General features: G+C 41.0%; 1 protein-coding gene and 1 long non-coding RNA gene across 3 annotated transcripts in view; one reads left to right on the forward strand and one right to left on the reverse strand.

The window, feature by feature from the left end:
• Positions 1-23,682, forward strand: part of PTPRR (protein tyrosine phosphatase receptor type R) — a 91,457-nt gene extending 67,775 nt beyond the window's left edge. For both annotated transcript variants that reach the window (XM_067564027.1, XM_067564026.1), the window contains 5 exons: positions 813-950; positions 7,292-7,402; positions 8,563-8,720; positions 13,147-13,260; positions 22,477-23,682. In XM_067564027.1, the coding sequence (XP_067420128.1) occupies positions 813-950; positions 7,292-7,402; positions 8,563-8,720; positions 13,147-13,260; positions 22,477-22,570 (615 nt within the window). In that variant the 3' untranslated portion in view covers positions 22,571-23,682. The remainder of the gene's footprint in view (positions 1-812; positions 951-7,291; positions 7,403-8,562; positions 8,721-13,146; positions 13,261-22,476) is intronic.
• LOC137163751 (uncharacterized) lies at positions 273-1,574 on the reverse strand. The gene is made up of 2 exons (XR_010922833.1): positions 1,505-1,574; positions 273-932 (listed from the first exon to the last, which is right to left on the reverse strand). It is a non-coding gene; the product is annotated as an uncharacterized lncRNA (long non-coding RNA).
• Positions 23,683-24,262: the final 580 nt, after the last annotated feature.

Genomic DNA, 24,262 nt, shown 5'->3' on the forward strand with positions numbered 1-24,262 from the left:
GAATCTATAAGGATTTATGTATTCAAAGTCTCTTTTCCCTTCCCCAATATTCATGGTACTAATCTTCATATTTCTATTCTGTTCTCTCTCATTGTGTTTTTTGTGGCCTGTTTCTAACAAACTCATCTTGTGAATACTATAGAAATACAGACAGGTAGAGCTGGCCAGAAAAGGGAATTTTCATTTCTTGGGAAATTCTGCAGTGTCAGTGTTTCGTTTTGTTCTGCATCAGAACAAAATATTTACATTGAGGAATTTTATGTGAAAATGGAACAATCCGTTTTGGCACTGAACAACTCAGGAGCTGGCTGCTTTGCTATCTGGCTATCTGCTGGCCAGGTGACCAAGCAGTCAGGGAGTTGGGCAGCCAGAGAGCCAGCCACCTAGGGAGTCAAGCAGACAGGCAGCCCAGCCACCAGGCAGGGAGCCCATAAGTTGGGCAGCTGGGGAACCAGGAAGTCCACCTGCCCACCAAACAAGATGCTGACAAGTTGGGCAGCCCAGCAGCATGCCAGGCAGGCAGGCCTGGAAACCAGGGAGCTAGGCAAGCTGGCAGGAAACCAATCAAGCAGGGAAATTTCAACAGAATCAGCACACTGCAGTGGAATATTTTGGTTACATCAAATCAGAATTTTCCAGCAGAAAACTGTTCCATCCAAAAATTGTCAACCAGCTGTACCAGGTCATGCAGGCTTTTAGTTTTAATTTATCTTGTTGTCTAGATTCCCATTTCTTTCTTTGGAACTTTCATCTAAGGTCTCTGTGCATGGCATGAATTTAAATCAAATACTTCTGTGTCCATTTTTAAACAGGGTTATGGTGGCAAGGAGAAGTCTTTCATTGCAACTCAGGGTCCCATGATTAACACCGTGAATGATTTCTGGCAGATGGTTTGGCAGGAAGACAGCCCTGTCATTGTTATGATCACAAAGCTGAAAGAGAAAAATGAGGTATGATATCAACTGGCTAAACCAAGATATTACTCCAGTGGTTATATTGTAAATGAGACTGGCTGTACATCTCATGGTATATACCATCTTTTGTAGAAAAAAACCCATAGTAGATATGATGCCAGCAGATACTAGCTCTGAAATGTTATGGTGATGGTCACTATGGAAAAACCTAAGATAGATAACTATATATATCATTATATAGCAATCTCAAGAGATATATAGAACATATCCCAGTATATTTTTGGGGTTGGGTGGCAATTATGAGAAACACTCCATTAATTTTTAGGTAGCATTTGTGAATTCTGGATCATTACCTGTTAATTTTTATTATATATAGAATATTTTCTTCTTTTGGATGCTGTAATGTCCAGGGAAGATTTCACCTCTATGTTCCAGACCCTCACTTTGGAACAAACAAAGAGGACTCCTGAAGAATCCATCCTAGGTTTTACAAAACAACCTAGCTCATGCTGAGAAATACACTTTGGGAGCATTTAGTCAGTACCAACTAAGGACACATCTTGCCCATATGCAATTATATAGTTCCTTACCTTAACAATAAGTATATGTGACCATTGCACTTAATTGTTGATGGCCAGATTAACTGCCTGTTCTACTTTCTGTGACTTTTGGATGGGCTCCCCCCTACCTATTTTTATTAGCTTTTTTTAATCTTGTACAAATTGATGCCAGGTTCTCTCCATTATAGTACAAGAACACAAATCAGCTCTCCAGGACATGGGGGGTGAAAATCACCCCTCTGCAGAGGGCCAGCACCAAGTGTGTGCATCACTTAAATCCTATTAAAGTCCTATTTTAAAAGCTTAAATGAGCCACAGGTGGTACACAGGCTTTCTGTATGGAGTGAATTTTGCACTGGGAGTGCAGGGCCTGTAATTGTGGCTGGTCTCTGATTGAGGGGTTACAGGTAGGCAGAAGGCTGATTAAACCTTCCCTCCTGCATGTACCCCCCAATCTGGCCCTTTTTCTCTGTGGGTTTGGAGTCAAGTGTACAATGTTTATAAAATATCAAATAGCTGTATAACGTAGGTCTGTGCTGTAAGTATTCCACATGTTTCCACATCAGGCCCCATTCTGATACTGTAGACCAGTGAAACCAATGTCTGGGTAACTTTCATTATTGGAATACTTTTGAAAACTCACCCCGATAACAGAATAACAAATATATGACCAAGGAAATATTAAATTTTTAAACACTTACTTCTAACACTTTGTGAGAAGAATGACTTGAAAGAAATGTCCAACATATCAGGAAACGCTGTGTTTACCTGAATTTCTCAGGCCTGCCACGCTAGTGTTTATCAGAATTGTTGTAGACTGACAGCGATAATTTCCTCCTAATAAAAGAGGGTGAGACATCTTTAGTGTTCCCAGGCTACTTGGAGAAGGTCTGTGTTTACATGAACTGTTCTGACATTCCAATGAGCAATTCTGGCAAGATATGTTAAGAAATGCCTGATTGTTAGCTGAACTGTTCTGGGATTTTACTTACTACTGAGAAGAAAACAATATATTAACTTTTTTAGTAAAATATTTACTGCCTGCAAAGAAGGCAAAATAGTTGCTGTCTAGCAAAATAGCATTTGTAATTTTTGCTCCTTTGGTCTCTGCAGCATACCCATCATTTTCAGGGTGGTTTGTTTATAAAACACACACATGTTCAAAAGCAGCATCCCCCATCTCTTTTAGCCTTCCAAGACTCAAATCTTATACGAAGGTCCCATTCCTTATCTGGCATAAACTGGTGTAATTTCACTTTACTCTATTTGAGGATTGGGGCTATAGTGTGTGAAAAAGATCCAGAATGAGGGACACAAGGAAATATCAAAGATTTCAACAATGTGACTTTCATTTCATTAGCATAACTAAAGTCTGCTGTGACTTTAATTTCATAATGCAATGTCCTGTGTGAATAATTTACAGTAATGAACACAAGGCTTTTGTGAGCTGAAGATAAGTCTGGGTCCAAATGGAATCACTTCCTTTTAATGAGGGGCATTGAGAGAGATATGAAATGGCTGAAATTCACTGTAATAACATTTTCTGTAAACTGAATGAAGATTTAAAGAAAAGTAAAATGAAATGTTGAACAAAAGATGCATTCTGACTGGATAACAGATGTTTTATTTGTACATTATTTCTGGCTTCCCTTTTGGTTTTGAAGTCTGAGGCAACTGCTGTGGGGTCTGAAGAAGTTAGGCCTGCCTACATTGCCATTAAGGGATTATGAGATAGACATACATGTAGACTGTTTGTCAGACCTACAGGATAAGGACATCTGATGCACAGGGTGCTGTGGCTGAGAGCATAAGGGTATGTCTTCACTCACGATGGCAGTCAGCGCCGCCGGATCGATTCTTCCGGATCGATTGAGTGGCAGTGGAGACCCGCTCAATCAGTCCGGAAGTTGACTCAATAAATCCACCTCTGCAAAAGATTAACACTGCCTCAGTGGGAGGGCATTTTCCATTGGTGCAGCATAGTGGGGACACCACACTAATGAGAATTTAGGAAGTTGATGGGAGATACGCAACCTATTCTACATAGTTTGCGTATTTCCTGTTGACTGCGCCAAATTTCGCCGCGAATGTAGACCGGGCTTAAGAGTGATAGAATTGCAGAATTCCAACTCAGGCTAGGTAAAGCCATGGGGTCTGACATCAGGCACTTTCTGCTCTGAGTAGTCAGAATGTATTACAATTATACAACCCCCTGTGCTAAATAACATTATGCTGAATCTGAACATTTCTGCTGTGAAAAGTCAGAGCTCAAAGCTTTCAGGAGTCTTCATTACTGCATGTAGTGGGTAATCCAGGCTATGCATGTTGTAATAAAGTTTGGGTTTTCTTTAAGAAATGTTTGCTCTGTGAATGAAACTTTCCCCCCCCCACCCACTACATAGCATGTACAGCCAACCCATGCTTCCTGAGGGCCAGTTTCTGTCAACCTTATTCATGTGACCTCACTTGCTGGGATATCTTATGGCATAAGGTGCTACTTTACGGGAGAAACAGTGGCAGAATCAGGCCCACACTTAGCAATATAGGAACAAATTTTCTGCTGTCATTAGGGTGAACATATTTCCCAAAGGGAAAATGGGACACTGTGCGGAGCTAGCCCTCCCTCCCCTGTGTAGGGCTGGCCTGTGCCTGAGCCAGCCCCCCCCCATGCCACTTGCCCAAGACCCCCCACGCACCACCCACCTGAGCCCTGCCTGCCCCGTGACCAAGCTCTGTATCCCGCCCTGCACAGGGCTGGCATCACCACTCGCCCATCCCACATGTTCCTCCGCATTCCACTTTTTTGACAAAAGTTGGCATTTGTCCCGTTTGCTCTCGCCAATTGATCACTTTTGCCAAAAAACTCAGGACAGCCGGGACAAGGCTAAAAACGGACTGTCCCAGCCAAAATGGGACTTATGGTCACCATAGCTGTCATATCTCCATTGACTTCAGTGCAATTATCCCATCAGGTAATTTGGCCCATATGCTATATATGTATTTGTTGCACCATTTATATTTATCACAATTTAAGTTAGCTTTAAAGAAGCTGCTGATATCAGACATATGTATAAAGGTTGTAAGTGGGTGGGGCAGGAAAAGGAGCAACTCTATAGAGCTGGTTTTAAAGCTCGAAATCTCCCACAATAAATGGAATGGCTGAAAATAGGGGAAATTTTCAGAAGTGCCTAGGAGAATTAGGAGCACCAGTCCCATGAAAAGTCAATAGCATTTGTGTTTTTAATAATCTTAGGCACTTTTGAAAATCGCACCCATAATTATGAGTGTGATGACTACATGGCATACTCATTCCCAGGCACATATTTAGAAAGCATTTAAATAGGTGAGCACATATAAAGAAAAATTAAAAAGAGGCTAAGGAGCCACAATACAAATGGCAAGGAACAGATACAATATCTCTAGGAAAAGTAATGGGCCCAGTAGGAGTTTTATAACTCAATTAAGGACCAGAGAAGTCCTCTCTCTCCCCAGTCACAAACACACTAGCCATATCTAATACACGAAGAGTTTTCTCAGTAAGGAAATAAGATTATAAAGTAGTTTTAATGACCCAGTGGGTGGTTTTTGAACAGGTATCAAAAACATCCGTCCTAATCAAGATGAGGACTATGAAAACTTGTGGTCCAGTTTTCTCTTGCCATGTGCATTTGTAGGCATTGGGCAATTTCCTTCTTTCATATTTGTACATTCGTGGAGTTTATGCAAGAGTGTCTGAAGACAATCTCTGCTCCCATTTGTTTTCTATATCATCCATTTGTTGCAATAAACTCCAAAATATGACCATTTCCCTGGTATCTGACTTTTTTGGAAGTGCCTAAACCATTTGATCTTAGCTCCGTTTTCAAGTCTTTTTTCTTATAGCCATGACAAGGAGTATTTTCAGAACAAACATGGAGACTATTAGAATTAAGCTATTGTACCTTACTAAATGTAGATGAGATATTAACTGAGGATTGTTTTAATGAACAATCCAATTGCATTGTCTACCCAGTACAAGCTGCCAATTACTGTGCTGGTACCGAGTCAAGAAAAATACTTATAAAGAGTTTCTGAAGTCTTTGGAGAGCAGCACACAGTGTTCTCATTTATCAAGAAGGCTCGGAAGCTGCCTGCACCATTGTTAACAGTTAAGGTACAACTGCATATTTAGACATTTCGTTTCCCATATTAGCAATGAAAACTAAACTTCCAGGGAGGGGCATGCCTTTCAAAGATCACATAGTTGATAGTGGCCATTTGTCACACGGGTTGGCTGCTGAACTTTTGAATGCTTTTTTCATATAACTTTATGTGGGTGTTTTCTTGCCATTCTTGGTATCTTCAGAGAGACAGAGGGTTTAAGGTGTACGGTAGCTCTGCAAGTCTTACAGTGCAACTGATGGCTCTTCTTTGAAACCAGTCAAATTGGTCAGTGCAATTTCAGTTACAAAAAGTGGGCCTATCACATCTCACATTATTAAGGTAATGAGCATTTCTTTTTAGAAGAAGGTTTATGCTCCAGAGCATTTCCATTCAGCTCAATCAGCTGTTGGGTTATCAGGGTCACCAGAAGTTTAAAGATATTGCCTGATGGCAATGTTAAACTGAACTATGTAATGTTAAATTGTAATGTTGTAATATTAAACTGAACTATGCTGATTTTTTTTCCAGATTTTGCAGTATATACTAGAAATTGTGTTTCATGGTAATGAATGATATTAAAGCAATGATTTTGTTTTGCTCTGCCATGAGAGCTGTTAAGTCGCTGGTATCTGAATATACATAGTTCTTTGAATCAGGAATTGCTGATGACAGTAGAAAAAGTCCCTCATGTGGATTTCTGCAGGTGTAGGACAGTTTGGTTAGGGTTTTTTCTATGTATTGGATATTAAAATGTTTTTTGTAAATTTCATGGCATCTATATTTGAAATGAGTAAGAAGTAGCAGCTATGCTGCAGGTGAACATGGTATTCCGCCTGAGAGATGGTCTGATTTGTAAGTGTTACCTCCTTCTGCATCTGCTTTTGAATAGATGCTTAGCAGGTACCCAGCTGGAAGAGTATATCACTTTACTAGTTCAGTAAGAATGTTCTATATTTATACGTTTACTCAAGCATTTTAGACAAGAGAATAACTTCTTTATCTTCATTGCAGCTCAGAAATTGAATAGATACTTCTTCTTTCTTAGGCTGCAGTTTGTCTGTGCTTAGGTGCTTTGGTGCATTAGGGCCCTAGATAGTAAATAGGGTTACAGTTCTTGTGTGGAAGTGGGTTCAAATTCTGAGTCCCTTACTCAGTTTCAGTCCTCACTCAGGCAAAAGTTCCAAATAAGGGCTTCAGGATTTCACGCTGTACCTTGATAAAAATGTACCTGCAAAAATCCAACTTGAATTTTGAATTTATCCTGTTTGTAAAATATTTGTTTTCAGTCAAACTTAGTTGCATTTTTAAACATAAAAGACTATTCAAAGTATTTGATAATAATGGATTAAAATTTTAAAGGCTAGTTTTCTAAAGCAGCCTCTGATTTTTGGACACTTCTGTTTCTGGATGCCCAACTTGAGACAGCTGGGGCCTAAGACAGATGCTTCAGCTGGATTTGTGGCTGCTCACCATATTCTAAAAATCAGACCCTAACACTTTCATCAGGATGCCTGCAACCTGTTACTCATTAATGTTTCTGACATTTACAATATGTGAATACCACCTGGATTGCTTCAATGCGTGCTTTTCAGACAGATACTGTTCTGGTAAGAATCTGATATCAGTATCATCAAGTAATCAGTACCTGGATTCACACTGATATTTCCTTTTCAGAAATGTGTGCTCTATTGGCCAGAAAAGAGAGGGATATATGGGAAAGTTGAAGTCCTCATTAATAACGTGCAAGAGTGTGAAAACTATACTGTCCGCAATCTTACATTAAAGGTAACAATCTGTGTCTGTTGTGGGGAACTGTCCTTCCAATCTGTAATATCTGTAATATTTCCTAACTGTAATTCTTGATTGTTGAATGTTAAGTGAAATTGAAAGGCAATACATTTAAAACTGAAAAAGGACATGTTTTTCCACTATTCATGATTAGCCTGTGAAACTCACTGCCACAAGGTATAATTGAGACCTACGACCTGGAGCATTTATACTGAGACTATTTTACATCTTGCTAGCAATGAAGAGCAGCCTTAAAATGGGAGAAAGTTACACTCACTTAAGTTACACTCACTTTAAGGCCCCTTTACATTGTCAGAGCAATGTAAAGGGGATTTAATTTAACTGAGGGTCAGGTCCCAGAATTTAACAGATTCAAAGAAGGATTAGATATTTATGTAGATTATGAGAGCACCCACAATTCATTAGATAAGATAAACATAAAAGCAATATAAACTTAATGCTTCAGGCTGGAGTTAGGAAGAAACTCCTCCTATGAGCAAGTTATTCCATAATTGTCCATAATAAGGTTCCTTCATCTGCTTCTGAAACATCTGGTAGTAGCCATTGTTAGAGACAGAATGCTGGACAAGATGGGCTACTAGTGCAATCCAATAAGGTAGTTCCTGTGTTCATACACCTAGGATATTGTAGTTGCAATGTAAGACCTGCTTCAGTATTCATGATAAGGTCTTATAGCAGATAGTGGACAAATTAAACTATTTCATGAATATGAATAAAATTTAAAGGCCAGATTCTCTGACTTTACACCACTCTCATTGCTGCACTCTTTATGTGCCAGTTCCTCTGTTCACATCCCACAGTGTAAATAGCATAGAGAAGGTCTGGCCAGAGTGAATTACACTCTGGCAATCCTCAGCTGACACTAAAGACCCATGGTGACTCTAGCCATCTAGTGTAAATAACAGCAGAAAAGAATCTAGGCCCAAGAATCTTTCTTTCACCATATCAAGGTATGTGATGTATCAGCTGTTGGATTCCCCACATTATCACTGGAGTTCACTTTAATAATATATGTAAATGGGCCAAATTCTGCCTTCATATAGGTACGTGTCTAACATTTCTCATATTGAGAGAAATAAAACTAATTGCAAAATTGCTCATCACAAGTGTATGTGATATCTTTACATTATTTTCAGCAAGGGAGTCAGTCCCAAAATGTGAAACACTATTGGTACACATCCTGGCCGGACCACAAAACTCCAGATAGTGCGCAGCCTCTTTTGCAGCTTATGCTGGATGTGGAAGAGGACAGGATGGCATCAGCTGGCAGAGGGCCTGTAATTGTGCACTGCAGGTAATTTACTACAGTTTTCTTAAAAGAATTACTTCAGAACTCAATGGCATGGAATTTTTATAGTAGGGCTACAGAAAAAGCCCTCGGATCACAAAGCCCCTTTCCTATTCAAATAGGGTCATTCTGGAAGCGGTTAAAAGAATGTTCCACAATGTTTTTACTAAATTCTGGTTGAACTGTTAGTTTGCACTGATATTTTTTAGAAATGTAGATGCTTTTCATTAGTGATTAGTTCCTGAACCAATCCTGATTTCTGCTAATGAATTAGGTAAGTGTTTGAAAGACAGTTCTGAGGAATAGTTTTCAGTCTATGTTTCATGTTCACTGTTCACTTTAGCTATTTGTTGTCCATTATTCATGTTGTGTGTGATTAGCCACCTGAGTCACATGTTCTGCCCCATGATTGGGTGCCTGAAACTTTTAAAATGGGAGAATAATGAATCACAAACTTCAGGTGGAAGTTTTCAGGTGAATACACATTAGTACTAAAATTCATGCTCATTTTGGAGTTCGTGAACATTTTCACAAACACATGGTAGTTGGCTGAATACTCACAAACAATAAATAGTGTTACCCCACAAATTGTAGTGAACTAAATGCTGCCCTTTTTACTCATCAGAATTCAGTCAGCTCTGTTATGTATCATTTTACTACATATACTGTAGTGAACTAAATTATACACCATTAAATAGAACTAGGCAATTTCAGATTTGTTATATTAGTTGAAAGAGGTGTTAGGAGATGAGGCAACCTAGAAACAAATTATTTCCTTGGCTTGTTTTCTCGTATACTCATAGTGATATAATGCACTTTTTGCTAGACATGAGTCAAAACCAGAACTTTTCATCTCAGACCACCTCTGCCTAGCTCCATATTTCTGGGATTTGGATAAATGGGATCCAGATTTGACAGATGGGCAAAACTGATGCCAAACCAAACCCCAAAGAGATTTTCCAAAACCATAACCACCTCAATTTTGCCCATCTCTCTTTATCAATTTTTTTGTTTTCTTAAGCAATCCACAAATCTATGTATAAGCTTCTAGATTCCCATTTGCACAGTAATGCCTTTTCATGAGGAGAGGCGCAGCGGAATCTGGTGTAATTTGGGGGTAAATAGCATCATAGCTGGATCTCAAATCACAGCGTCCTTTGTCATAATGAAACGAACATGATGCTGTAGTGACAGTGTCATGCTCCCTCTTCTAGCAACGTATTTTCCCACATTTTAATGTTCTGATTTGTGGCATAGGGATATCCTGATCTCACACAACTTTCAAATTCAGGGCTCTTTGCCTTGTATACATATGTGCTGCTCTCCTTTATTTCAGTGGCAGCACTGCATACCCACTTGAGGACAAAACATGACTCTCAACCTGGAGCAGAAAGACTATAAAAATCTTTTAAAGTTTTTAAATTATTATCAAAATTGCAAATACAGACATTTGAAAAGTAAAATGGAAAAAAAAAACTATGAAAACTGGTTGCTCTCCCATATTCTTCAACAGCATGTCCATTCCGGGCATGATGTGTAAGAAAGAATATAATCATTCGCACTCTCAAACAGCAGAGTTATTTCTGTAGTGCTGGAGGAGAAAAAGGAGTACACATGTATTTCTGACATTTAAATCAGTGCACACAACTCTGAATACACAGAGGGACCAGATCTCCTAACTAAGAAAGTTTGTTTTCTACATACAGTTTTCAGAGTAGTATTGCACTTTAAAGGTACAGAAGTTTCCTCTGTCATCTTTTTAGCTGTGTAGCCTAGTATATTCAAACAAGTTAGTGTGTATTCGCCTCTAAGTGGCCTTGGACCAAAAGTATATTTGAATTAACAGATTTCAAATACTAAGTAAGGGGGGGGGGGGTTATTGACCAAATAAGGAAAACATAGAGGCATAGGACTAAATTCTCAGCTGGCATAAATTGATTTAGTTCCATTTAAGTTATTGAAACTATGCTGATTTATGCCAGCTGAGAATCTGGCCCATAATGTGCAATGCACAATTTACACAGAAGATATCCTCTGCCCCCAGAAGAAGCAACAAATTAATATGTAAGGTGCAGGACTTCCTGAGTAACAAAACTGTCTCTACCCATCCTGATGAACCCGACACTGCCATTTTGGGTGCCGAAAAATGCTGCCTTCGCTTCCTGTGCAGCCATACGAAGTGCTTGCTCTAGGAAAGGGACAATTTCTGGATCTCCAAATCTCAAAATCAAGTTCATCCAGAACTCTTTTTCTGCTCCTAGAGAGCAAATATTGTCCCCAATAAACACTATTTTATGGTATAAAAATCTTGAAGAAGGAGCCAAAAAAACACAACAATACAGCAATACAGAACATCCTAATATACTGCCATAGGGGTGCAGTGATAGTTGACTTTTAAAAGTATATAGATAAGTAGATCACAAAATCGTCCTGATATATTGTGAGAGGGATATAGTCAAGTAAGTAACAGATTCTCTGTAACTGGAAGTTTTTAAATCAAGATTTGAGAACATCAGTAACTCAGCCAGAAGTTACGAAGTTTTGTGACCTGAGATGTGCAGGAGGTCAGACTAGATGATTCCAATGGTCCCATCTGGCCTTAAAGTCTAGGAGTGTCAGATTTAGTAGCATGGTCTGCAGTAAAGCCAAGTAAAAAGATAGGACCTACGTTTACCTGATGCTGGGGACGGAAGAGAGAGGGAGGAATTGCCTTTGTCAAATACACTGGAGAATTTATCCAAGAACAGTTAATCCATGGGAAAATATGAACTCTGTAATACTACCAAGATCTTAGATGTAAGGTGATCTGCTGTGAAAGTGCTGGGCTGTTGGTATTTTTAAATTATGCACCCCATTTTTAAAGAATTTCACAGTATTTTGAAGAAGAGATTGTGTGTGCAGTAACTTGCTTGTTTAGGCTAATGCCTCTGCCTCCCCTTCTGTATAAAATATCTCTATCCCCTTTTGGACACATTTGCCCACATGATATCAGCATTCAAAGATATAGGTTGTCAACCATGAGGATATGTCTTTGCCGTCGTCAGATCGATCTTTCTGGATCAATTGAGCAGTCAGTGAAGACCTGCTCAATCAATCAGGAAGTTGACCTAGTAAAACCACCCCCTCAAGCGGTGCAGTGCAGTGAAAACACTGCGCAGAACTTAAGTACAGCAGTCACCAGGAGTTACGCAAGCTACTCTGTGCAGCTTGCGTAACTCCCGTCGACTGCCCCCAGATTTCCAGGTAAGTATAGACCAGGCCATAGACTCACCCCAGGAAATCAGTCTTTTCTGACTGCCAGGTTTGCGTCTGACTATTCCCTCGCTTTTGGCTTAGCATCTTTATGTGTTTAATATTGCTGACTCCTTGGGTTCCTGAGTCTCAAATAAACTCATCTCTATTTCCATAACCAGGAGTCTTAGACTGGATTCTACTGCACTGCATAAATATAATCCTAATAATACTCATACTGCAAGATTTCATCCAAGACACTCAAAACACTTTACAGACACTAATAGAATTAAGCCTCACAGCACTCTTGTGAAGTACATAGGTAGTGTTATGCCCATTAAACAGATGGATAAAGTGAGGCACTAAGTAGTTAAATGATTGTCAGGAATGGGCCCTTGGAATCCCAACTCGCAGTCCAATACCAGACCATACCCTCTCAACAATATAACCTCACGTTTTCCCCTGCCATATGGCCTGTGAGGAAAAGTATCTGTGGGAAAAGTTCCTGCAGAGGGTGAAAGGAACTAAGCAGGATACTTCTCTTTTGCCTGCGCATGGCCACCTTAAAATATCCATGTAGCCCCTGAGCAGGTAGCTGTTAGGCGCTAAGGGGGTGAAGGAGGAGCCCCCCACTAAGTGGCATGCTTCCCCTAGACTGCAAACAAGGAGCAGAACATGGAGAATTGCAGAGCACTACAGGAGGCTGATAGACAGTGGCAGCATGGTTACTGGTCTTGCATACAGCCATGGCTAGTGGAGAGGACTACGAAAGCACCTCTCCAACTGAGCAAGATGCATGGAGATTGGGGCTTGGAATACAGATCTCCAGCCTCTGCTACCTTTTGGAGGCCAATTCCTCTGGTCACTCCACATCCCTCCTTGAACTGGAGCAGAGAATTACTCAGACTCCTCGAGTCCATTGGAGCTGTAGAGTTTTGCCTTACATTGCCCACTCCGTGCACTTTTGTGCAGAAGGAAAACATATGGGCCTCACAAACTAACCCACAACTATTTATCTGCTGCAGCACTGTGAGCATTCATTTCTAGCAGAAAAAGTGAGTTAGCCATGCACCTAACCACTGAGTCTCTTTTTTGCACATCGAGTATTTTCATGTCCATATATAAGATGTCAGAACTTCTTTGAAAGATGCAGGTTAGTATCTGTCAGCTCTGTTCAGCTTTGTTTTAATTTTACTTTCAGTGCTGGTATAGGAAGAACTGGATGTTTTATTGCTACTGCCATTGGTTGTCACCAGCTGAAGGAAGAAGGAGTTGTAGATGCATTAAGCATTGTCTGCCAGCTACGAGTCGATAGGTGAGTTGCAGTGGAACTGTAAGTCAGACAAAGAACAGAAAATGTGTCATTTTCAATCCTGGTTTGCCACTTTCCGATCTGATATATTTGCCTGTTAACCTCACAAAACAGAACTACTCTGCCTCTTTGCAGGATGTGTCCTGCATCCTACATTTAATCTAAAAAAAAGGTCACAGTTGGGTAGAAACATGCAAATGTCAAGACTTTCAGAGGCTGAATCTGACACATGATTCTTAAAGGTGAATTTAAATGTGAATGTTTAAATGGTTAAATTATTAACACAGCACATGGGATGATTTAAAAAATTATGAACAACTGTTTGTGAGATTTTCAGAAGCACTGAGTTGCCTAATTCTCCTCCCATTGATGCCAAGGGGAGTTTTACTATGGACCTCAATGGGAACAAAGTTAGGCCAACACAGAACGCTTCTGAAAATCCCACCTTACATCTTTTAACCAGAATACTTTGAAAAGTTCTTTCCTTTTTCTGTCAGGACCTGAATTTAGGATTCTGTGCTTCTCTTGCAAGAGTTTCCTACATCACTAACATCTAAAGCAGGAGTGTTAACCTCTGTTAAGTGCTAATGATAAGGACCACGGCTGCTTTAGGTGTTAATATTGTAATCAACTCTCAGTACTATGTGTCTTCTCCCTGAATTCAGGTCCTGGCAGAAAAGTAAAAATCAAAATAGCTTTTCAAATATTTTGGTTAAAATGAATGTGTAATTTTATGACAACATGTGTATTGTGTTAATAATTTCAGAATTTTATGGGCAGATTCTCCCATGTTCTTTGGCTATTTTATGTTGGTGCAATGTGGCCCTTAAACTGGCATAATGCTACCCAGAAGATTCCCCCCAATGTAGGAGGATCCTCTGGTGGTAGAGAGCCAGGGGCAACACAGGGGTGGGAGGGGGAGAGGGGCTTGTGAGAGCTATGGCCACCCAAAAATTTAGACTCATAGACTTTAAGATCAGAAGGGGCCAATATGATAATCTAGTCTGACCTCCTGCACAGTGCAGGCCACAGAACCTCACCCATCCACTCCTGTAATAGATGCCTAACCTATGACTGAGTTATTGAAGTCCTTAAATCATGGTTTAAAGGTACAGAGGTACAAGGTACAGAGAATCCACCAGCAAGTGGCCCATGCACCATGCTGCAGAGGAAGGTGAAAAACCCTCAGGGCCTCTGCCAATCTGCCCTGGGAGAAAATTCCTTCCCGACCCCAAATATGGCAGTCAGCTCAACCCTGAGCATGTGGGCAAGACTCACCAGCCAGACACCCAGGAAAGAATTCTCTGTAGTAATTTAGAACCCACCCCATCTAACATCCCATCACAGGCCATTGGGCTAGTAGTCAAAGACCAGTTAATTACCAAATTGGGCTGTCCCATCATATCATCCCCTCCATAAACTTATCAAGCTCAACCTTGAAGCCAGCTAGGTTTTTTGCCCCGCTGCTCGCCTTGGAAGGCTGTTCCAGAACTTCACTCCTTTGCCTTAGCTTCCCTCCGTAGCCACCACATAGCAGCCGCTGCTCTCCAGCCCCCCAGCTCTGAAGCCAGGGTGGAGAAAGCGGCAGCTGCTGACAAACAGCAGCAGTGCAGGAATAAGCCCAGGCGGGAGGCTGGTATGCCCAAGAGCAGCCCTCAGCCCATGTACCCACCCGCCGGGGTGTGCCACCCAGTGCAAGTAGAGGGTTCAGGGCTCCCGACAGCTGCCCTGACTGTCCTGTTCTGGCCTGGGCTCCTGGGCCCTGCTCCCAGTCGCTGCTCCCTGAAGGCTCTGCCAGCCCCGGAGTCAGGTCCCCCTGCCCTGGTGGTTGTTACTGGTTGTGAACAGTTGAAGGGCAGTGGGGAGGTGAGGAGTAGCTGCAGGCAGTGGGGAGGTGAGGAGAGGGCGGGGCTTCAGGGGGAGAGAGGAGGAGGCGGGTCTGGAATTTAGGAGAAGCAGGGGGCGGGGTTACAGAAAGCAGGGGGGGGGACAGCCCCCACAATTTTCTGCCCAGCCCACCTCAGCCCCCCACCAGGATGAGGCAGGCACCACTCTGGAGAGCCTATACATAGGCTCCTATGCCAACCAACTCCTAGGAGCTGACCCACAGACAGCCCAGGATTGGAAGAGTTTAAAAGTACCCAAAAGGTCACCTACACACACCCTCAGTTTCATTGAGCACCCCTTGATCACAGCCACGGAAGTGGGCCTGTGTTGTAAAATATGTCATCTTGCTGTGATAGCCATGGCACAAACACTTGAGTTGCTTGTGCCTTCAGTGGCCGCCATCACTTCGCTTTTTCTGACCTTTGCTGATTTGTGTCACAGCATTAGCGCTATTTTGAAGTAGCATCTATATTTAAATAATTATTTGAGAATTTAACAGCAATGGTTTGTCTCAACACTTGATTAAAGTCTATGGAGATTGCAGCACCAGAGACAGCTGCTTGGTATTATGCATTACCAGAGAATACCACCCTAGCTGACATGCCACTAGCTGACCTGGAAGATAGTGACTTACAGAATGATCAATGAGATCTAGGGGCATATGGACTCCCAGAAACATTACTATTTTTATTTTCTTTGAGCCTGGACCTACAAGGACTGCTAGGCTTGGCCTCTATGTAGCTTCTCCACCCAGTAGAAAAAGCTATTCAAATGTCCAGATCCTGTGGTGAGGCTGCACTCAGTGCCACTGAGAGTGGGACACTGGAGCAAAGGAGAATTAAACCACCTTGTGTAATCCTTTGATCCTGGGGTCACTCTAAATTATGTCCCCCTGCACATGCTCTAAGGGGCTGATCCACCAGCTGGAGATGTCTGAAACACAGAGGAATTCTAGTCATGCCTTCTCTTTTCCAAGGCATGTACTCTGTGCTGGGGAATGAATGGAGTGAAATAGGAGCCACGAGGGCTCCCACAAAACTCTCCATTGAAGGGAGAGTCTTCCACTAATTAATAAGCTGGTTTTAAGGTTATTTTGCATCTCCAGAGCAGTATAAAACAGCTGTCCTTGGACTGGGTATTTAGGCCAGTTTTTAATGATGAAAACTGATATTTTTATAATAAACACATTCTTTTGAAATGCCAAAAAACTTCATGCAGAGAAGAACTGGCATAAAGCCTAGAACTTGCCAAATTCACTCTGGATACAAATGTATTTTTTATTTTCTAAAAAGTTGTCATGACTTGATCCTGCAGCAGTTGCATGTCATTAAAGTCAATGGAGTTTTGCACATGTGAATTAAATTAAAGTGAATGGGAATTTTGCACTGCAGGATCTGGCTTTTCATTAGGAACCATGGAAAATATATTATAAAGCACACAGCATATGTTTGAGTTTGAAACATTATAGACTATTGGTAAGTTATTTATTTTTTGTAGACATTTAGGGTGAGATTTTTGTGTTATGCCTGAAAGAGGTGAGCATAAAATTTGCAGTCCACAGTAGAGTGGGGGTTAAAATGACTGTTATGCTTGAAGGTATTAATGGCTGCCATCTAGGGGGTCTTTGATCTAAAGACAATCATAGACCTTGTTAAAGCTAATGGATGTGATAAACACTCTTCTTTCAGATTAAATGGAAGGAGCAATTAAGCCCTGTTTACATAGTGATAGCTGGAAACAATAGAAACCACTGCCCAAAGCACAGGGCTGCATGGCAAGGCCTGAGAAAGAACTAACCCAGGGAGAAAAAGAGAGTTTTCCCTGGAATTGAAGGCAAATATGAAGGCTAAGGAATTATTTGACAAACTGTGTGTGAAAGAGGCAGAAAGCCCAGAAAGCCAGCAGATAATGAGAGAGACGGTTGTGAGCATGAGCTAGGAAGGGAGCAAAGAGACAGAGAGAGTTCCATGGGCATGGAAAAGCAGGCTTGGAAACTGCAAGCAGGAAACTGCCTGCTGTTATTTGTTTCTACTGTCATCAGGGAAACAGGACTTTGTGTTTGTTCTTTGTAAATAAACAGGATGGCACCAAAGAATATATCTAACTCAGATCATCCATTTGTCCTGCTAATGGAAAAAACGCGACAAGGCCCCAAATATCAGCTAATCACTTGGGGCAACAGGGCTTGAAACCACCTTTACACCCTCCCAGTTCTCAGATGCTGTAGAAGTCACTGTGCCTATGGGTGGTAGCACCACCAGAATCCCTGCAGCTTGGCCTGCTAAGGCTTCACCCCTTCTATCCCCACAATGCACCTCCTGCTCTTGCTCCTGACATGCCCCTTTGATGGAGATTGTGGCAGGGGCCTTGTAGGGCAGTGTGAACTGCCTTGAGTAAAGTATGCACAAAGGGGAATTCTCTCTTATCTGAATCTAATAGCTCAGCAACATAACATCCATTGCAGAGGGGAAAATCTCTTCTCTGACTGACAAACTATCTATTAGAATTTCCCCCCCTATCCATTTTTATACTGTCTTTGCCTTAGTTTTAGAAAAGGGATGGGAGCTCTTTTCTCTTTCAGTGGTTCTGTTATTGGACATAATATTTTTATTTTTATGCAGTTACACTGAATCTTAGAGATACTGGAGCAATCTCTGCTCTCAGTTAAACCAATATTAAAATAGTTATTCCAGTCTTGGTGCAGCTGTTCCAGATTTGCACCAGGGTAACTGATTACAGAGTTGGGCCTAATGCACTCATAAGTATTGCTATACCAGATCAACGTTGAAAGAGCCTACAGATCAAGATAGGGGACATCTGATGTGAACAGAACCAGAATGGCAGTGATCACATCACACAGGCATTTAAAGAATGTCTAAGTCTTGTAATTTTGTGTTTCTATATTTCTACTGGCTTTTTTCACAGATTGTAGATTTACACCAATAGACTTGACAGCTCTTATTGCAGACTCTTGCAATCCCCATGATCTTCTAGGCATTATTTGACCTAATAAATAAATAAATTACAAGATTTTTTCCAGCTATAATTCAGGATAGTCAATTATTTTTCTCTAATTACTCTTACTCTACATCTAATCTACTAAACTTGGTATCTAGTATGTACTGTAGGTAATTAGGTGAGATGCATTCAGTCCCAAAAGCCTCAGTCTAATCAAAGCCAGATCTCAGGTTCAATCCTACTCCTTTGCATTTTTCTGACAGTAAAATGGCTTCACTTGCCAGATGAAGATTCCCCTAATGTGGGGGGGATCACCAGTTAGTATAAGGATGACATAGCTGTACAACCCCCTCAACTCCCAGTGTAGGGCGCATGGCTGGAAAAGATAGTTGTGGCCAAAGCACTCTTGAATTCTGTGGTTCCTTAGCTACCAGCATGGCCACCGTTAGCTGTCAGTCATAATTAACAGCAATTCTGATGCTGCCACTCTAAGTTGTCTTTTCATGGGTTGTCTTTCGATTAATCACTTCAATTAAAAAAAAATAATCCTGCATCATAAACATTCTGGGCTGGACTTTGCCCAGCTGCACCAAGGATGTGCAGCAGGAGGGCAGGGTACAAGAAACCAGCCCTGCCCAGAGTAGCCCTGAACAAGAACAAGGCCCAGTTCCAGTCCCTGCACTCTTAGGATACTAGGGACTGTCTTCTTCAGGCACTGCCTGAGGTGCAAGAGACTCCAGAGGAGGCAGGAAGGAGGCAAAGTCACCACTTGGCTACTCCCACCTGAGCCAGCAGGTATGGCTAGGCTGGTAGAGGGAGAATGCTGCCCACCCTGAAGGGTTTAGCTATGGGTGCATCCCGTCTGGGGACCAGGGAGCTACGGGAAGAAATCTGTCTCCCTGTAGCAAATTTCCTCCTGGCGCACCTCTCCTACTGCCTCTAACTCAGACCAGTGTCTTATGGGCATGATTGAGCCCTTTATATTAAATATTATCAAGGTGCAAGAATGAAGTGGGAAATCAAGTTTATAAAACTCCCTTGGATAATAAGTTCAATAAGGCTTGCCTGTCTCAGTCTGTGTCTGTTAAAGAAGTCCCTAAAATGGCCGAGCAGTAGAGCTGGGGGAGTACAGCAAAATATTCCATTATATTCCTTTTGAATTTTTAAACAAACAGAATCACTTCAACAATATTTGTGCCTCCATTCTGTAACTATTCCAGTGAACATGCTATACTTTCATGAATACTGGCCAAAATAAAAAAAAATCCATCAAATGTTAAGCTTACATATTTTCTGAAAACAAATTTAGCTGCAGAACAAACCAATACTACTGCAGATTTGGAATTTAAAACAGCAAATTGTGATTTTTATTTTATTTTTATTGTTTTTACACTCAAATATGAAATTTAAACATACTCAGTTCTTGGCTTAGTTACATAAATCATACAATCAGAGAACTGGAACAATACCACATAACATACATAGCTCCACACACACAAACACACAAAGCAAGAGTGGCAAATATTCCCAATGAACTGTGTATAAATGATCCGCAAACCAGGAGTTATTTGCTGAAGAAATCTATGGATAGTTTTTGAATAATCAATTAAGCTGGGAATTGCAATATTTGTTTTCAAATAATTCACAAACAGAAAAATGAGTCTACTGAGCTAGATAATTATAAAAAAATCTACCACTGTAGTATTTCAGCTGCTCCCAAGTCAAAAAGAAACAACAACAGCAAACTCTCTTTCTTCTACCCCATCCTGTAGGAAAAGTTGTGTGATTAGTTGGACTGTGCTTGTGTGTGGTGTATGTGAGGCATGTGGTCATTCTCAGCTCTTGTGGGAGTGAGTTCCATAGTTCATGGTTACTAAGGAAGAGGTGATCACATAAGTACCTAAGTCAATCCCATGAAGGACTTAGAATATCGGCCAAGAAACCTTGAAATGCACTCTATAATCAGTGAGGAGACAGTGCCACGACAGAAGCCCTAGGTGGGGTGATGTACTTACGGCAATCTCTGTGGCTAAAGCAGATGGGCTGCTGCATTTTGTACCAGCTAGCGCTTTTTCATTGAATCATAGAGTTGGAAGGGACCTCAGGAGGTCATCTAGTCCAACCCCCTGCTCAAAGCAGGACTAACCTCAGCTAAATCATCCCAGCCAGGGCTTTGTCAAGCCTCAGCTTAAAAACCTCTAAAGATGGAGATTCCACCACCTCCCTAGGTAACCCATTCCAGTGCTTCACCACCCTCCTAGTGAAAAACCTTTTCCTAATGTCCAACCTAGACCTCCCCCACTGCAACTTGAGACCGTTGCTCCTTGTTCTGTCATCTGCCACCACTGAGAACAGCCTAGCTCCATCTTCCCTAGAACCCGCTTTCAGGTAGTTAAAGGCTGCTATCAAATCCCCCCTCATTCTTCTCTTCTGCAGAGTAAACAATCCTAGTTCCCTCAGCCTCTCCTCATAAGTCTTGTGCTCCAGCCCCCTAATCATTTTTGTTGCCCTCCGCTGGACTCTCTCCAACTTCTCCACATCCTTTTTGTAGTGGGGGGCCCAAAACTGGACACAATACTCCAAATGCGGCCTCACCAATGCCAAATAGAGGGGAATAATCACTTCCTGTGATCTGCTGGCAATGCTCCTACTAATGCAGCCCAATATGCTATTAGCCTTCTTGGCAACCAGGGCACACTGCTGACTCATATCCAGCTTCTTATCCACTGTTACACCCAGGTCCTTTTCTGCAGAACTGCTGCCTAGCTCGTTGGTCCCCAGGTTATGTGGTTTTATTACTAGAAATAATGGATCACAATAATCAAGCTTGGAGGTCACAAATGTGTGGCTCACAGTGGCCAACCCTGAGCCTGTTAAAGAACAGTGTCTTCTTGCCAGTTGCAGTGGGAAGTGATTATTTTTGGTCCCCATGGCTATTTGGCCATCCACTATCACTGAGGAAACCAAAAGGACCTCAAAATGGTAGACCAACAAAGAGATCTAAATAAGAGAAGGTATTTACTGAATACATTGTTTTATTATTTCTTTGCCCAGCTCAGCCTATCAGCTGCCTTTTTTTTTTTTTTTTTTTTTTTGGTTAGAAAAATCACAGATTATTTTTTAAATGTGTTAATCTGATAGTTTCTGTGGTCTAGGCAGGCTGTGTATTAAAAGAGGCCAGATCCAGCACTCCATGTGATGCAAACTGCTCACTGAACTCAACTAATTCAACGAAGGGTTGGCAAAAGTAGTTCAAAGTTCACATCACAATGCATCCTCCTTTTCCCATAAGCCACATCCTCCCTCCACATGTGTCAAGTCCAAGTAGCCAGCCAGGTTCCAGTTGCTTTTCACACCCTGAAGTTGCGATAGCCCCTACTGCTTCTGGGTCCCAGCTCTGTGAGGGGCCCGGGCCAAAGGGTTTTGGTGATGACAGAAAGAGTCTTAGTTTCATTTGCTATCCAAAAGACAACACTAGTCGTGCAGGACAGCCCCCACCCCTCCTTAGTACTGTACTCACTTTCAACATTGGATATGAGCTTAAGTATTACTGTGGGACTTCATCCCAACATCTGGCCTGAAAGCCCCAGTGCCACCAGCTGAGCTATCACACTGCTGTACTAGGCATCGGGAGCTGATCCAAATCGACTGTACTGAACACTTTTTATGGTCAAGTTAAACTAAGTTGCATTGCTGGCGCTGAAATGAGTCATTGCTGTAAAATTTCTTCTGTGTCTGCTATTTAGACAGGATGCAGTGTAGGCATTAGAAAGAGGACAGGAAGAGCTGTTCTCTGTACATGTGATCTAAGGGTCACCATAGGTTACATTTTTAGGATATGAAGAAGAATGAAATCTGTGTACACTAAGGGCCTGATTCTCACGTACTCACGCCGAGTAGTACCTTACTTCTCCAACAGCCCCAATGCAATCTATAGTGCTGCTCTGGGAGCAAGGAACTCAATATGAGTAAAGGATATCAGAATCTGCCCCAAGTAACTGAGTTTTTTATGACATATCAATCTTAGTTGTACTTAAAACATAGCATATAAAGTGCTTTTTAGGGAGCTATCTCATCATTGTGTTGGATTTGACATTTGGATTTTAACAGCTTAATTGCTGGCTATATGTTTCCCCACATTTTTTACACCTGTTATGTCAGGATTGGCTATTCATGATGTAAGAAGACAAATAACATTTGAAGAGAGCATTGTCACTCAGGCAAAACTCCCATTTGCTCAGACAAACTCACACTGAAGTCAAAACTCAAAATAGGCCTCAGGATTTGCCCCATGTGTTTTCTGTTTCTTAACAGCAGTGCAGAATGTTGGATTTTTAAGAAATATGGTTTCATCCTATTGTACTTTCTTTCCAGAGGTGGAATGGTTCAGACCAGCGAACAATATGAATTTGTGCACCATGCACTGAGTCTGTATGAAAGCAGACTTTCTGCAGAAGCTGTCCAGTGAAACCATGAAAGGGTGACCAGAATGTCAATCTCTTGAGGTAATTTGTTTCATTACCTACCAGCAACTTCTTCAAGGAGTTTACTGCAGTGGAAAGATGGGCTTTCCACTGTGAAAGGATTATGGATGGTTTGGCAAATATATAAAGATTGTCAGACCCTTAATGTATATGAATGCTTCCCAAAAATGATTTTTAAAGAAGGTACTGTACTGATGCTATACATGGATTTCACGTATGTATCTAAAAGGTGGATTTATTTATGTAATAACAGTATCTGCCATACAGAATGTATGTATGTGCTACTGCTGCAGTCAGATGGAAACTGGAACTTCTACAGAAGAAATGTTTTTCTAAGTGTATAAATGCTTTAACATTTGCCAACTATGTCTTGTGAATGGACTGTCAGCTGTTAAACTGTACCTGTTAAGTGCTATTACCTATTATGTGGTGAGCTTATTTCTTGGCCACATAAGATTCTTGCTGCTAAAGTTGTAAGTGATCTGTTATGGATTTAAGAAAAAAAAAGTCCTTTCATTTTTTGAAATTGTTCAAAAGCAGTTATATCTTTTATATGGAAATATCTGTTCTTATACTATTAGCTATTTAATGTGTATTTACAGTAGGTCCAATAAAGCAGTTACAGAGCACAACATCTGTTATTCAGTGTATATGTATGTATTTACTCTATACTGTTGATTGTACTCTATACTGTTTGAAGCTGCTTCTGCTCCTGACCTGAATCCAGTGTATTTGTAAATTGTATGAGTCATTTTACTTTTAAAAGAAACTTTGTAACATATATTAAATGGTAAGGATTTTAAATATTTGTCTGTCTTTTACTAAGAGGGGATTTTTGAATATATTGTCTACATGTTGTATCTCTTCTGTTAAGAGATGGATGCCTTTGGAAATATTAATTGTTCCAAAACTGGAGGTTATACAAAAAAATGCTGCTATGAATGTTTCCTTATATTTCTGCAAGGATTTGTTCTTCAAGAGATGTGAATCCATAACTGCTTACAGTGAGCACTAGGAGGTCTGCACCCAGGATAAAATCAGTTTTTAATGCAGTGATGTTGGCTTTGCTTCATATTGATAATAAACTACACTTGATACAAAATAGTTAGTGAAGTCTGCAGTTTTTTTGCTTGCAGTAATTAGCTATCACTATTATTATAAAACCGGAATAAGGTAAATGTGGCCCAATCTGCTCAAGTTAATTTCATGCTCGCTTCTGACAGTTTTGAGGGTCAAATCCGTGAGGCCTTTATTCAGCTTTTAGGTAAGGCAAACTCTCTCATATTAAATAGGCAAAGTGGATCAGGTGATGTTGAGGCAAAGTCAGCATCACTTGATCCCATAATGGCAGTGTGCAGGAGTAAGGACTTAGTAAGGAACTCAGAGATTTGCATTCCCACCATGTCTGGTTTTCAGAACTCATAAAGAGGAGTTGGAAGTGGTATCTAATAATGTGATTTTGCTTGATGGATTCACAACATACTATTACAGAAACTGTGTATGGTGTTTAGTAGATAGCATGGAACGTGTTTATTCAGCACAACCAAATCACCTGCAGACATGTAATGTTTCATGAACAGTCAATTACATGAAATTACAATCCCTTTTCCTTATATTTTTAGACCAGTACGCTATTCGGATGTTGAAACATCTTTTTGTTTGTGTGTGAGACTTGG

This window comes from Emydura macquarii, unplaced genomic scaffold (genome assembly GCF_026122565.2).
Source record: "Emydura macquarii macquarii isolate MOO-44397 ecotype Brisbane River unplaced genomic scaffold, CSIRO-AGI_Emac_v2 contig_2636, whole genome shotgun sequence".
NCBI lineage: Eukaryota > Metazoa > Chordata > Testudines > Chelidae > Emydura > Emydura macquarii.